At 35.8% G+C, this 16,408-nt stretch overlaps 1 protein-coding gene and 1 long non-coding RNA gene across 21 annotated transcripts in view; one reads left to right on the top strand and one right to left on the bottom strand.

Annotated features, from left to right (window-relative positions):
- LOC309872503 overlaps positions 1-16,408 on the top strand; it is an 857,896-nt gene that overhangs the window by 781,047 nt on the left and 60,441 nt on the right. The window lies entirely within an intron of this gene.
- The window catches only part of EHBP1 (EH domain binding protein 1), a 348,209-nt gene that overhangs the window by 248,470 nt on the left and 83,331 nt on the right, over positions 1-16,408 (bottom strand). For all 20 annotated transcript variants that reach the window (XM_082746615.1, XM_082746623.1, XM_082746631.1 and 17 more), the window contains 2 exons: positions 14,716-14,811; positions 9,618-9,671 (listed from right to left, as the gene is read on the bottom strand). In XM_082746615.1, coding sequence (XP_082602741.1) covers positions 9,618-9,671; positions 14,716-14,811 — 150 coding nt within the window. The remainder of the gene's footprint in view (positions 1-9,617; positions 9,672-14,715; positions 14,812-16,408) is intronic.

Here is a 16,408-nt window from a genome sequence, read left to right on the forward strand (position 1 = left end):
ATTGGACAGCCACATGCAGAAAAATGAAATTGGACCATTTCCTTATACCACACACGAAAATAGACTCAAAATGGATGAAAGACCTCAATGTGAGAAAGGAATCCTTGAGGAGAACATAGGCAGCAACCTCTTGGACCTCAACCTCAGCAACATCTTCCTAGGAACATTGCCAAAGGCAAGGGAAGCAAGGGCAAAAATGAACTATTGGGATTTCAGCAAGATCAAAAGCTTTTGCACAGCAAAGGAAACAGTGAACAAAACCAAAAGACAACTGACAGAATGGGAGAAGATATTTGCAAACGAAATATCAGATAAAGGGCTAGTGTACAAAATCTATAAAGAACTTAGCAAATTCAACACCCAAAGAACAAAGAATCCAATCAAGAAATGGGCAGAAGACATGAACAGACATTTCTGCAAAGAAGCATCCATGAACAGACATTTCTGCAAAGAAGCATCCAGATGGCCAACAGACACATGGAAAAGTGCTCCACATCAATCCGCATCAGGGAAATACAAATCAAAACCACAATGAGATATCATCTCACACCAGTCAGAATGGCTAAAATCAACAAGTCAGGAAATGACAGATGCTGGCGAGGATGTGGAGAAAGGGGAACACTCCTACACTGTTGGTGGGAATGCAAGCTGGTGCAACTACTCTGAAAAACAGCTTGGAGGTTCCTCAAAATGTTGAAAATAGAACTACCCTACGACCCAGCAATTGCACTACTGGGTATTTACCCTAAAGATACAGACGTAGTGATCCAAAGGGGCACGTGCACCCGAATGTTTATAGCAGCAATGTCTACAATAGCCAAACTATGGAAAGAACCTAGATGTCCATCAACAGATGAATGGATCAAGAAGATGTGGTATATATACACAATGGAATACTATGCAGCTATCAAAAGAAATGAAATCTTGCCATTTGTGACGATGTGGATGGAACTAGAGGGTATCATGCTTAGTGAAATAAGTCAATCAGAGAAAGACAACTATCTCCCTGATATGAGGAAGTGGAGATGCAACATGGGGGGTTAAGGGGGTAGGAGAAGAATGAATGAAACAAGATGGGATTGGGAGGGAGACAAACCATAAATGACTCTTAATCTCACATAACAAACTGAGGGTTGCTGGGGGGAGGGGGTTGGGGAGAGGGGGGGTGGGGTTATGGACATTGGGGAGGGTATGTGCTATGGTGAGTGCTGTGAAGTGTGTAAACCTGGCGATTCACAGACCTGTACCCCCAGGGATAAAAATACATTATATGTTTATTTAAAAAAAAAAAGAATTATGAATAAAGCAAGTGGAATTAAAAAAATATATAATGGAAAAAAGAAAAAAGAAAAAGACTTTTTAATAGCATCAACATTGTAATGGTATAAAAACAGTGCTTCTTTGCTGTAAAATAAAACCCTTTCTTAAGGAACTCTCTTCCTTAAGACAGTTCACAAAGTAAACTACAATATGAAATAAATTATTTAACATTCAGTAGTTTATTTACAATTTTAACTTAGGACCTCTTGCATTATACATAGATAAATACAGTACAGTTGACTTTAGATTTTAATCCATCTGTGCCCCCCTCCTATGTCAAGAATTTTAGAATGGAGAAGGTGAAAATGAAAAACTTGCTTTCTTCTAATTAATAAGCTCTAATAAAATTGACAGATAACTGACAAAAAAAATACAGATGTTAAGCAAAATGAAAATGGAAAATTAAGTATTTAAACCAATAGTTACACAAGAATCTTATAATTTTGAGGATTCTGACAGGTTCTAGGCACATATAACCATTCTTGGGCATACTTCCCTTTTACGTGAAACAAACATTTCTCCACTATTTTCTTTAAAGCCAAAGGGTCATTTGAGAATAAAGGATATGAAATTTTCTTCCAGAAGTACAATGTGAAAGATTGCTCAACTAGAACACCACATTAAATATTTAACATTAAATGAGAAAAACTAAGCAGGAAAAAAAATGTATATATACAGACTTTTTCTGAAATTTGAACAAACTGAGAGTGAGCTAGCTGACAAAACTTCATTTAACTAGCCATATGTAGAATACCCTATCTAATTTACACAGCCAACCAGGCACTATTCACATAATCACATACAAAAGCAAGTTGACAGGATAATTAGAAGACCAGGTAAAGCCTGTCTCAACTACAAGTTTCCTATTCCAAATGCAGGAGTTTAATTCTGAGGGATATGGAAGGGAAGCTCTGTTGTTTCTAATATTAAATTAAATATTTTCTATGTGGAAATAAGTACAAAAATTCCACTTTTCAAGGACAAAATAATTTTGAACCACAGGCCTACCAGATAAGAAAAATCATCTAAAAGGAAGCTTGCCCCCCACCAAAAATATTTTTTTTCACTTGTAGGTAGATCACCTTTTCTGACACACCAGTATCTTTTAGCAAGCTTCTCAACTAACGGTAATCAAAAGTGGCCTTCCTTATTTATATCAAAAATGATACAGTATCTGAGATTTTCTTTAAATTATCTGGTAAAGAAAAGTGGAAAGACTGATGAAGTAAGTTTGGCAAAATACGATTCCTAAAGCTGAGAGGTAGGTACACAGAGATCCATCATATTATTCTTGCTACTTTAGTGTACATTTGAAATAATTTTAAAAACTTAAGTTGATATTTTTAAACATTGGGTATATATAGTATATAATACAGTGAACACATATATAGGCATTACCGACCAAACCACTCTAGTTATTGGGTTAACAGAGGAACAAAAAGCAGAGTTGTTCCTAGTGGAAGTTTGAACCTCCTCCCCACCTTCTCAGTGTCACTTCCACACAGAAGGAAGGTCAACAGGGACTAATTAGATTCAAGGAAATTAACTGGGTCACATTTCTGTGTGGTGGAATATTAATAGGTATAAGTATGACTGACTATACTATGGCAAAAGTCCTAGCCTAAAAAAAGCTAGGCCATCTCTTATTGATACTTAAATTATAAATTGTTTTATAGATTACATGGGGGAGGAGAAACTTCTTATTTTTGTGCCATGTGGGTTGTAGTATTCTTCTATGTATTATTCATGCTTTGGAACTTCAGTATTCATGAGTTCCTAAGGGTTTTGAGGGTGCTGAAAAAATAATCCCAGTCTGGAGTTCCTGAAGAAGCTATACCAGTTTAAATGGAAGAAACTGCAAGCTACAGTTCCTATAAAAATAGCCAGTCTTTACCTAGCCATTGGAGTGAGATCCCTTGGCTGAGATGACACAGAAGAAACTTATTTAGAGGAAAATAGAAGCATTTATTATGTATTTTTTCTTCTGAAAGAAAAAACAGAGGTAACTTATCAGACTACAACTTTGTGAGATCAAGAGATTGACTTGATTTCAGAGGAAAATTCAAACTTAAAATTAATGAGGTCAGAAACACCGTGATTTTATACTGTTTACCTTGTATTGTTTGAGCGATTATATCATCTCTACTCTTGGTGTAGTGGTATTCTTGTCAGGTGAGTTTGGTTGTGCAACCAATCTTGTTCAATATAATTCAACAAAAGAAACAAAACAGAGGAGGATTTATAGTACTGCCTTGGAATTAACATAATTAATATCCCAATCCATTTAAATGGCTTCTGGAGGTAATATCAAATAAACGGAAATTAAAAAGGCATTATGATGGCCAAACTGCCCATCTCATTAGTCACAGGTAGAAATAGTGGGAGGACTGGATAGGTGGCCCCCAAAAAAAAACATATTAAGATACCCTCTTCATCTCCTCTAAGGAGGACACAGCACCTCAAGTAAATCATATGCCTAATATTAAATTTCCTGTGTTAATGGTTTTAAAAAATAGAGGTCTACTGATATTTGGTGGGTAGTTCATGTTTTGTGTTTTTTTTGTTTTTTGTTTTTCCTGTTTGGTGCACTTGTTTTTTCTTTTAATTTCTTTTCAGTGTAACAGTATTCATTGTTTTTGCACCACACCCATGCAATACTCCATGCAATACATGCCCTCCTTAATACCCACCACCTGGCTCCCTCAACCTCCCACCTCCTGCCTTTTCAAAACCCTCACGTTGGAGGCACCTGGGTGGCTCAGTGGGTTAAAGCCTCTGCCTTCGGCTCAGGTCATGATCCCAGGGTCCTAGGATCGAGCCCGGCATCGGGCTCTCTGCTCAGCAGGGAGCCTGCTTTCTCCTCTCTCTCTCTGCCTGCCTCTCTGCCTACTTGTGATCTCTGTCCAATAAATAAAAATCTTAAAAAAAAAAAAAAAACAACAAAAACCCTCAGGTTGTTTTTCAGAGTCCATAGTCTCTCATGGTTCACCTCCCCTTCCAATTTCCCTCAACTCCCTTCTCCTCTCCATCTCCCCATGTCCTCCATGTTATTTGTTATGCTCCACAAATAAGTGAAACCATATGATAATTGACTCTGTCTGCTTGACTTATTTCACTCAGCATAATCTCCTCCAGTCCCCACTCAGCATAATCTCCTCCAGTCCCGTGCACGTTGCTACAAAAGTTGGGTACTCATCCTTTCTGATGGAGGCATAATACTCCATAGTGTATATGGACCACATCTTCCTTATCCATTCCTCCGTTGAAGGGCATCTTGTTCTTTCCACAGTTTGGCAACCATGGCCATTGCTGCTATAAACATTGGGGTACAGATGGCCCTTCTTTTCACGACATCTGTATCTTTGGGGTAAATACCCCATAGTGTAATTACAGGGTCATAGGGAAGCTCTATTTTTAATTTCTTGAGGAATGTCCACACTGTTTTCCAAAACGGTTGCACCAACTTGCATTCCCACCAACAAATTCATGTTGTGCTTTAGTTGGTTTCATTTTTTGGTTTTGGTTTTGTTTTGTTTTGTTTTTCCCTCTTCCTCTCAATTATCTGATCAAGAACAGATACTATCCTAAACTCACCACTATCTCTCTTGCCCTTACCTGATCCTTCTTTTCTCTGCCTGGAGTTCTGTTTTACATAAATCCTTTTTTTTTTTTTTTTTTTTAAGCAGGGAGTGGACAGAGGGAAAGGAGAGAGAATCTTAAGCAGGCTCCATGCTCAGCATGGAGTCTGACACAGGGCTCAATTCCAAATCCTGAGATCATGACCTGATCAAGAGTCATACACCCAATGAACTGAGCCATCCAGGCACCCCTCCATTTTTTTTTAAATTTTTATTTCTTTTATTATTTTTTTTTTATTTTTTTAAAATTTTATTTATTTATTTGAGAGAGAGAAAGAGAGAGAGAGTGAGCGAGACCATGAGAGGGGAGAAGGTCAGAGGGAGAAGCAGACTCCCCATGGAGCTGGATCCAGGATCATGACCTGAGCCAAAGGCAGTTGCTTAACCAACTGAACCACCCAGGCGCCCCTCCATTTTTTTTTTTGAACGAAGCTCTGTACCCACTTCCTCCAGGAACCCTTCCCTGATGCTGCCCTCCTTTATAATCTCCTAAAACAATCTTTTTTCTTTGCATTTCTTTAATTATACAACATCCATAACAGTTTATAAATTTCAGGAGGACAGGATACTTCACACCATCAAATACAAGTCTCCACTGGTTTTTAAATGATGCACTATCATCTTATATAGCACTAAGAAAGAAAAAAACACTACCAATTATAATTATGGGACAACAAAAATTTAAGATGATCCAATTTCAGATAAGTTAAAATGTGGGGGAAAATATGCATCTAAGAATCAATGAAATTCTGCATGTCTTATGTGATTTTGCAGCTTCAATATTAACAAAATTCTAGGCATATAGAAAATTCACATTAAATGTTTGCAAAATGATTGAATTAATAATTCAACCTGGATTGGTGCTTTTCATCAATACATATTTTTGACTCACTCAAAAACTAAAAGAATCTAAAGAATAAAAGTTTTTAATTTTCACAACTATGACTTATGCGTATAATTTACAAATACACTGGTTCTGATTTTTGTTGGATAACAAAGCACCAGGAAAGAAAATAAAATTGTTTTCTAAATATAACTATTATGGCTCCACATTAAAATAAGACGCACAGTGTCAACTGCCTGGGTGGGCACACATTATTATATTATGGTAGATAAAAAAAGAAACATGTAGGGACGCCTGGGTGGCTCAGTGGGTTAATGCCTCTGCCTTCGGCTCAGGTCATGATCCCAGGGTCCTGGGATCCCCGGCATTGGGCTCTCTGCTAGTCAGGGAGCCTGCTTCCCTTCCTCTCTTGCTGCCTGCCTCTCAGCCTATTTGTGATCTCTGTCAGATGAATAAATAAAATCTTAAAAAAAAAAAAAAAGAAACATGTTGCTTTGTGATATCTGATCTTGATGGTCTGTGCTAATAATATGGAAATGGACTGAAAACAATCCAAAATAAAGGATAATTTAACACTCATTTATATTTGTTTTGAAGTATATTCATACAATCATATTGTGGAAAGATAAACACAAACATAGATTGTCTGGTCCAGGGGTAGATATTAACAAATTACCAGCTCCTCTTTAATTTCAGAAAACAACCTGCTCCTTAATTTTAGCTTCAATTTATAAGGGGAAGATGTCCTAAATCAAAAGCTGAAAAATTTTCAAAACATTAAAAATATGTTTAAGTTGAACCCAAATGAGATATTTATAAGTTGCTCTGTCATTTCTTGAGATAATAATGAAGTCTAGAACTTCTGAGAGACATAAGTGGTGTAAAAGAGTAAAAAAACGAAAATCCTATAATAGTAGGTTTGGAAATCTAGGGCTTCCTTCACATTTTTCCATGTCCTCTACAAAAAACATTATAAAAATAGTTACCCCTTACTGAACTAGATGCTTCTTATATATTATTTCTAATTTGCAATAATCTACAGAGTAGACATTAATACCATCATTTTATACCTAAGTATACTGAGGCTATAAAGGATTAAATAACTTATCCAAAGTCACAAAGCTAACAGTAATAAAATCACCTCTAAAGTTTGAACCTGTGTTATAAGTAGCCTTCTGATCCAAAGAAGAAAACTCAGAAACAATCAGGAAATCTTTTCTGTGACCAGAAACAAAAGAACCAGTAAAATGAAGACAGTATTACCTCAATTTATACAAAGTGGGAAGTAAAGTTGTTTTGAGAAAAGATATTCAGAATTCTGGGGACTGATAAATTCTATAACCCCATTTTGTAATGTCTAGAAGCAGTCAATAACTTTTAGATTGAATATGTACAATAATTAGAGACTACTTTTACTACTAATATTATATATATATATATATATATATATATATATATATATATATATGTACTTCGCATAGGTCTATCACTAGGGAAGCCTTACTAAAACTTCTGCATGGCTCCACAATTTCAAATTATTTCTTTCTACCTTTATCAATAAGAGAGGTAGTTATTGCATAGGAGTTAAGGGCACAGGCCATGGAGAATGACAAGACTAGATAAAATCCTAATTTCGCAGCAATATAACTTGAGCAAGTTACTTAGCCTCTCTAAATCTAATTTTCTTTATTCATAAGAATAAGATTTTTAATATCTGCCGGTGTTATTGTAATGAGTAAATGAGATAAGGTGTATCAAGCATTCTACACAGTATCCATTATACAGTAAGTACCCAACAAATCTGTTATGGTAATCTATTTTGGAGAATTCTCTGCTTTACTGGTATATATTAAACAAAAATTAAACTTTTTTTTTTTTTTATTGGCTATGGGGTTGTAACACAAAGTGCAAAGAAAAGAAAGATCCATTAATATTTCCCATTCAGAGAACATGCCTTTTTAGTGTCAGAGCAATTTACCAACAGACTCAAAGCCCAGATTTTAGTCTATTGAAACTAATCAGGAAGCCCACTACACTTTTAAAATGTAGAGTAGAATACAACATTGTAACACGTTACTGCTTAGGGAAAGAACTGTTTCTCTAGACAAGAGTCAATTTTACCACTTACCACTGAGGGGAGCTGTAACCTAGGAAAAGGTTTACATAGAGTCCCAAGGTTATTTTTAAACTTTCTCACACCTCACAATATTCGTTTAATACATTCTGTTTATTCTTGCTATAAAAGAGACTTATACGTTCCCTTCAGTGTATTAGTTTATAATACCATTCTTCAGAAACTTGGAACTGGCATGTCTCTGTCTTCATTGTGTAATAAGAACAACTTTCTAGACAAATACAGTTTTTACCATCAACTACAACCCAAATCTAATTGGCTAACTCTTTAACACATAGTTAACTAAGAGACTTCAGATGTATCACTGAGTCATGAGTATTAAAAACTGAGAGACCATCCACTGGGAAGAAGTAAAATCTTATGAGAGTGAAAGCTAGCTTTTTACGCCGTAATCAATTTCAAGAAGTCTAAGTTTGTTTTTAAAACTTCAATGACTACTCCTCCAAACATAATAATGTTCACCTCTATCCTAAGAAAGGCCAGAATTGTTAACATGTGTGAACATTCAACACAGTTACATTGGTTTGCTATCCAGCCATCAGAACACCCCCTATTAAGTTTGGACCTATCTTCCCAAGCTTCCCAGCTCCCCTGGGCTAAAAATGGCCCAGCTACTGCTAGAAAAAGTGTGGTATTCCTTCCATCACTGAGATATACAACAAAGGCTGTACAATGACTCTGGAAGGAAGAAAATGCTACAACCAAAGCATGTTATAACTCTGTTATAAATCTATTTTAGAACTTTAATGGTGATCATGATGATGACATAATAAGTGGTAAAGCTAATATTCACTGAACCTATTTAATTCACAAACCAACCCTATAAATTTCTGGCTGAGAAGTTAAGAAACTTACCACAATCACAGTTTATAAGAGCAGAGTTAAGGCTTGAAATCAGGTCTATCTGACTCCAGAACCCACTTTCTTAATTCACTATATTCTCATTGCCTATCTTCCCTAATCCCCATTTGAAAATATCTACTGAACACCTATATTATTTTGTTAATCATCTGAGATTCAACAATATTTAAAGTAATTGAAGATGATTATTTATTATTTTAGATTTTATTTATTTATTTGAATAGAGAAAGCAAGAGAGGAGCGCACAGTTGGGTAAGGGAGAGAGGTGGGGGGAGAAGCAGGCTCCCTGCTGAACAGAAAGCCCCATACGGGACTCGATCTGAGGATCCTGAGCCAAAGGCAGACCCTTAATCAACTGAGACACCCAGGTGACCCAACTGAAGATGAATATTAAGGCACCAGTCTAGAACTCCTCAACCCAAAGAGTTAAAGCATGTACTTTATTTTTAAAGATATCAAAGGTCATTCATGATTTTGTTCAACAGATGATTAAATAAGCATTTGTTATGTGAGAAGTACCATGCATGCTAGATGCTAAACAGATAGAAAGATGGGTAAGACACAGTCTACCTCAAGCTCCAAACCAAATACAATGTATACATATAATTCAGTATTTTTACATTTACCGTTTTAACAAAAGTACTTCTTAAAAATAATTCTGCTATTGGCTATCACTTCAACTAAAAAAAATTTCTAAAAGCTACAAATCACTATTTAATTTTCATAAGGCGACATTTCTCTTACCACCAAAATGCTAGTGTACTTTAACACTGTATATAGTAAACAATGTGAAAGGTGATGATATTTGCTATTAGCTTACATTTTCTATGACAAATGTCCACTCTTTGTCTTCAAATTCCTCTGCATGAGGATCCTGTAAAAAAGCAAAATATAAAGCTGAGATATATTTCTTTAAACCCATTAATCCAATCAAGAACATACAAACAGCTTTGCTTTTAGCTTTTACCAACTTTTAAAAAGGAGAAGCAGAATAACCTACTCTGATGAAACTTCCACAATTTCTCCAAACCTCAATCCTTATTTTATATTAAAAAATTCTCTATTTTACTTATGTTGATGCATATACGTCTTCCACCTTAGCACCAATGACAAGAAAAAAAGAAACCTAATCAGAAAGACAGATAATTTAGTGAGTGAATTTAAGAAACAATTTTTTTTTTTGAAGATTGTATTTATTTATTTGACAAAGATCACAAGTAGGCAGAGAGGCAGGCAGAGAGAGAGGAGGAAGCAGGCTTCCAGCTGAGCAGAGAGCCCGATGCGGGGCTCGATCCCAGGACCCTGAGATCATGACCTGAGCTGAAGCCAGAGGCTTTAACCCACTGAGCCACCCAGGTGCCCCTAAGAAGCAATTTTATAAAATATACAATATAAATGCTCATATAAAGCCCTCATCTTGTTTTATACTTTTATACTTTTAAACTAACAGTTTGAGAAAAGGTTTTCTTCTGCAGAAGTCATCTGTAATTTCAAAGCACCCCAAGGGACTCCATAATCTACACAAAATGGCAAACTGGCATGGCTGTTTCATCCTTCCTCCCCTCCCATCAACCCTGAAGATGCCTCAGAAATGGGAGATAAGGTAATGGATACTCCAACCAATGCAAATTTAAAAAAGGAAAAAAAGGTACATTTAAGTATTTATTTTACAAACACTTATCTGGTACTTATAAGAAACTGGAAATGTGCTATATGAATTCAAACATAGCTGTCCTTGCCTTTGAAGACAAACACAACTAATCTAAATAAATATGACGAAAGAAATACATGGTTTCGCCACAGATTAGAAAACAACACATCACATCTAGGAATGAACAGAAAAGCCTGATGAGAGAGAAAGCACCTGGGCTAAGTGGGATTATATAAGATTTCCATAGATACTAAGTAAAGGCAAAAGGCAACAGAATGTAAGACATAAAAAGGAAAGTTATGGGGTCACATAACATGTCCATTTACTTATTCAAATTTAACTCCACATAGTAGAGAAGGCAAAGGGATAGAGGTACTGAAAATAAGGGAATATTTAAATAAAGCAGGCTTTGGGCTCAACATTCTACTCTAAAATTGAGCAAGTGCACATAGATGGAAAATGGGCTCTGCTATTCTGCTAGTGGGATTCATATCCCACATGCTTCTCATACGGAAGTATCTTATTCATGATCGATTCCATTTTAGTGTATTAATAACCTTTTGCTTCTACTGCCACACTTGAGTTTTGGTCCTAAGCTATTTCAAGATAAAAGTGACTATAACATTCTCTCTGTCTCTCTACCCTCCAATCAATTTTATACACATATTATTCTCCCAAACCACAATTCTGACCAAGTTAGTACCAACTCAGATTTCTTTAATGATACCTACAACCTACAGGATAAATTCCAAACTCCTTAGTTACTTCTTTATTTACTTATTTTTCACTTTAAAGCATGGTAACTGGCTGATTCTGAGCTGTAGCAAGGCTATTTAGTTCTATGAGTAAATTCACACAAATAGGATAAAAATCTGCTGAGAAGGAGTTTCTTTGGTGGTGATAGGCAGGGGGGAGTAGGAGAAGCTAGAAGAGAAAGTACAGGAAGAGATTTCTACCTGATACTTGTTTACTCAGCTTGGTCCTGCCCATAAACTAGGTTTATGGAGAGAGACTACTGTAAATAAAGGTTGAAGGAACATTTCCATGAGTGATTTAGGGCACAAACAGTGCTATTTTAGAGACCAAGTAATATAGTGTACTACAATGCTGAGAGGAAAGAGACATCTTACCACCCTTCCTGCCTGTCCTTCCCCCATTTTGCTGAGGAATGCAGCATAGATCCAGAACAGCTAATATAATTAATAATAATACAATAAATACTTACTGAGCACACACTCTGCCCCAGTTACTGTGTTGTTTTCATCATCATAGCAACTTATCAATTAGGTACTGTTTTTATTCCCATTTAAAAGAACAGAAACCTGAGAACTAAAAGATGCACCATTCCACAGTGAACAATTAATAAGTAGTAAAACAATGTTACGATTCCAGGTCTGTCTGACTTTTGGCTATGCTGTTGGTCCAGTTTTACTACATTGTCCCCCAGAACTTAGAAAAGTATCAGGCACACAGCAGCCTCTCAAGAATATTTGAGGAATGGGGGCACCTGGGTGGCTCAATGGGTTAAAGCCTCTGCCTTCAGCTCAGGGTCCTGGGATCGAGCCTCACATTGGGCTCTCTGCTCAGCAGGGAGCCTGCCTCCCCTTCCCTCTCTGCCTGCCTCTCTGCCTACTTGTGATTTCTGTCTGTCAAACAAATAAATAAAATCATTTAAAAAAAGGATATCTGAGGAATGAATCTATTAATAACTATATCCTATAATTTGACAAATATTGAACAGTGTCTTACATATGACATGCATAATTCTAAAAGCAGATGAAACATTTTTTTTAAAACACAGATGATGTTCTCTTACAAGAATAATCTCAGCAAAACCAAGGAACACATCTGATAGGGCAAAGTCAATCAAAACTTGTAAAAGAGGAATAATAGGCCATTTTTAAATGGCATAGCTACACAATTAACTATTTATATTATTGACCAGACAAAAACATTTGTAATGAAAATTGCTTCTAGCTTGAATCAATTAAGTCTTCTCTGTATCCTACTTTCTACCCTCTGGAGTCTCCTTTCTCACCACTGCAGTAAAGAGAAAAATTGAAAATGGCTTAAGAATCATTTTTCTTTTTAAAAACCTAAAGGCTTTTTTTTTTTAAACTAGAAATAGCTATTTCCAATCTATTCAAATTTCAAAAACAGGCAAGCAGGCTAGAAAAATTAATTTCTGGCTAAGTCATGGGAATATGAAACATAATGCTAACTTTTCATAAAAACATTTTCTTTTTGAGCACACACCACACTTCAGACAAGAGGGTTTAAAGCAATCCTTTCCTACTTGCAAATTTCAAGATTAAATGAATTGTGAAACTTTAATATGAGTAAAAGAAAAAGGAAAACATGAAAAAGTTTTCCACTTGAATATTTTAAATGCTGTAAAAAACAAGATCTAAAAGTTACACTGTAAGAAGAAAAAGCTGTTTTACCTTTCTGCCTTTCTATTAGAATTCTGGGGAGTTTGGAGGGTTGGGAAGATAAAAATGGCCACAGAAATTTTTTTTTAATATTTAAAATAATCACAAGGTTGCCTCAATAGCACAACTAAACAGAGGTGTTTACTACAACAAACTGGGAAGAAAAGGGTATTTGGGCTTTTTTCTACAGACTAACACTCGAAGTCATAAAGGTTCCATGATAAGGATATGCTCAACATTCCCATCAGTACTTGAAAATAACACTTACCTCTTAATCCTCCAAGTACTACATTTCAACAGCCCCTTTCAACTCAGAATCACTCAGATAGTGCATATCCTTTTCCCAAACACATGCCTGTCAACTATTTATCAGCTCTATTCTAGCCCCTTACTCTCTGTCATTTTTTCAAGTTGTGAAACTATGTCCACTCATTTCATCTTTCCCAATGTAAACAGCAAACCAAATCAAAATACTCAAGGGATTACTTAAAAGTCTTCCTCAAGTATATCAGAGATCCTGCTGTTGTAATTTATGTTCACCATAGTTTTTACTACGGAATAATAGGTCATACAGTGTAGAAGAAAAAAGAGGGCTAAATCACTGTGACTTAGCAAGAGACCTTCTTCCTTAGTCTCAGTTTTCTTAACAATAGTACACAGGAATAATTACACAACTTTAGGGTTACTGTGAGAGTTAAAGATCTGGCTGCTCTCTATCAAGCTTACTGTATCATTCCAGTAGGAGATATATGGATAATGGGGATTTAATAACAGGCTTTTAGGATAGCTGGCTGAAGGGCTATAGGATGGCCCTGAGCCTTCTGGGGGGGGTAAAAAAAAGGAAGAGCAGGTACTGTCTCATCCCTTCTGTCCTGCAAAAGTAACTTCAATACAACTGGAATGCTTCAAGGAAGATATAAAGCATTTGTTTTCTAATTTCATCACTTTCAAAAAGGCTAAAACGAGACTTTTCTCCACCATTCTTTTGAAGCAGGTAGGGGGTTAGTTAGGAAAGTAAAGATTCTAGTGCTTAATGAGGACTTGGTGGAAACTACTTTACAATGTTTCAGGAAATATGGAAGACCTTCAAGAAAACAGCATGTATGTATATATAACAGGCAGGTAGGTATATACACAGCTATGTTTTGGGATCTGCCCTTTGAATTTACAACCAGAATTTTGCTTTTAAGCTACAGTATTTGTAAAATATTAGTATCAATAAAATATTTACCAAAATCAACTTAGAGCTTCTTATATAAACATCAATAAAATACCCCTCAAATTCTGATTTTAAAGATTTATTTACAGATTTGAAAGAGAGAGATGGGGGGGGGAGAGAATCTCAAGAAGACTCCCTGCTGAGCACAGAACCTGATGCAGGACTAGATCCCACAACCCTGAGATCATAACCTAAGCCAAAACCAAGAGCCGGCCACTTAACCAACTGAGCTACCCCGGCGCCCCTTGAATACTAATTTTAAAACATATTTTGTATTTAGTCAAACAGGGCTAACAAAATGAGGCTTAGGACTAAAAATTCCACAAACCTCAGCTTTCCACAAAGAAGCACTTTAAAATTTCCTGGGGGTAGAATGTAATAAGTATAAAAGAAGTATTCTAACAGATCTCAATTATAACAAGTTCAAAGGGGCTCCCGAATTATTCTGACTTCATAAACCATGAAATACCCTGATGCCCCTGCACTGTTATAAACTGCTATATCCATAAATATAATGCACCTCAAGGAACCAAGTTGGACTAAAATATATAGAACAACGAATACTGAAATATTCTGTCATTTAGAACTATGACTATATAATAATAATGAAACTTACCTTAAAAAGTGTCACAGTGATTTCAATGTTTTCAGGAACAGGCCACACTACAACACCACGGTATGGATTTTTTATTCCAGGTTGCCAGCTATGAGCCTACCAGAACAGAAATAATGGTTTCAATATAAGTACAGGAAATGCAATGTTAATAATTTACAAAACTTTATCAACCCTATTAAACTATCCATCAGATCTATAGTCTCCTTGAAACAAAAATGATTAGTCAAATAAGACTTCTCAAGCATTAAACTTGGGCCACGACAATTTTATCACATGACAGCTATAGATTACCATCTGTAACCAACTCTCTCCCAACCACCACATAAAAGAATATGTAAAGGTAAGGCATCTCATATTTTCAAAAAATATTATTTGTGATTGGATAAAAATTTTATTAGGAGAAATATTTTTTAAAATTATTTTGTGATCTAGGCACTTCAAGGCAAATTCATTCTTTTTGAAAGGAAAAACAGTGTATACTTTGCATTTAAGTTCATTTCCTATTCATCTGTAATATTTGGGGCAAGTAAAGAAGAAAGCAGTTTTTATAGAATTAGTATTTCTAGCACTTATAATTTTCAAATTCTTTTTTCTTGTAAATCTTGTTTATCATGGTTCCCTAAAGACCCCCCAAATTTGGGGGTCACCACTATAGTTCTTTATTTGTGGTGGCATTTCTAGCTAAAGCTGGATAAGAAAATTAACTAACAAAATTAAAAAATCAAAACTAAAAGAATATACGCTTATTACATATTCAGGTGTAGATGTTCGAATAGGCAGTTGGTTATACGTGCCTAGAATAATAAATCTGGGAATCATTAGCACACAAGTAATACTTAAAGCTTAAGAGCGAATGTGATCCCAAGGGAAGGAGTACAGCTAGAGAATATAAATGTTCAAGAAATGAACCTTGGAGAACAACATTAACAGTTCCAAGAAATGAGGAGGACTCAGCAAAAGAGGGTTTGTACAGCAGAAGGAAAAACAGAGGTGCGTGGTATCCTGAAACTCTAGTGAAGAAAATGCTTCATGGAGAAGGTAACAATCATCTGTGCCAAATCTTGAGGACAAGTTAAATAGAGCAAGGCCTGAGAAATAAACATAGGATTTAACAAAGCAGAAGCCATTACTGACTTCACAAAAGCTGTTTCAGTGGAATTATGAGAGCAAATGCCTGAGTGGATTAGAATGGGTTCAAGAAAGAACAGGAAAAAAGAAATTAAATATATCAAGTACAATCAATTCCTCTGAGGTGTTTTGCTGGAAGAGAAAGAGAAAAATAGTCTGGTGCTAGTGGTAAAAAAGTGCCAGAGAATTTTTTAATAAGAGAATAATATTTTAATGCTAATGGGAAATATCCAGTTAAGGGGGAAAATTTAATGATGCAAAAGAGAAAGAATTGCTAGAATAATGTCCTTAATGATAGGAAAGGAGACACTGGCCTTTGCCAGAAGAATAGACAATTCTTCCACGATAAGAGGAAAGAAATTATATGAGTGCAGATGTATACCAGGGAACAAATTTCACAGATGAGAAAACTGAGGCACAGACTGGCCCAAGATCGCACAGCAAGTAAGTGGCAGAAGTTGGATCTGAACCCACGAAATGGAACTGAAAAAGATTCAAGATCATGGAAACTTATGTCGATTCAAATCATACTATTATCTTGTTAGTTAAAATACCAGCATAAGAT

The sequence above is a fragment of the Mustela nivalis genome, assembly GCF_964662115.1.
Source record: "Mustela nivalis genome assembly, chromosome: 8".
Lineage (NCBI taxonomy): Eukaryota > Metazoa > Chordata > Mammalia > Carnivora > Mustelidae > Mustela > Mustela nivalis.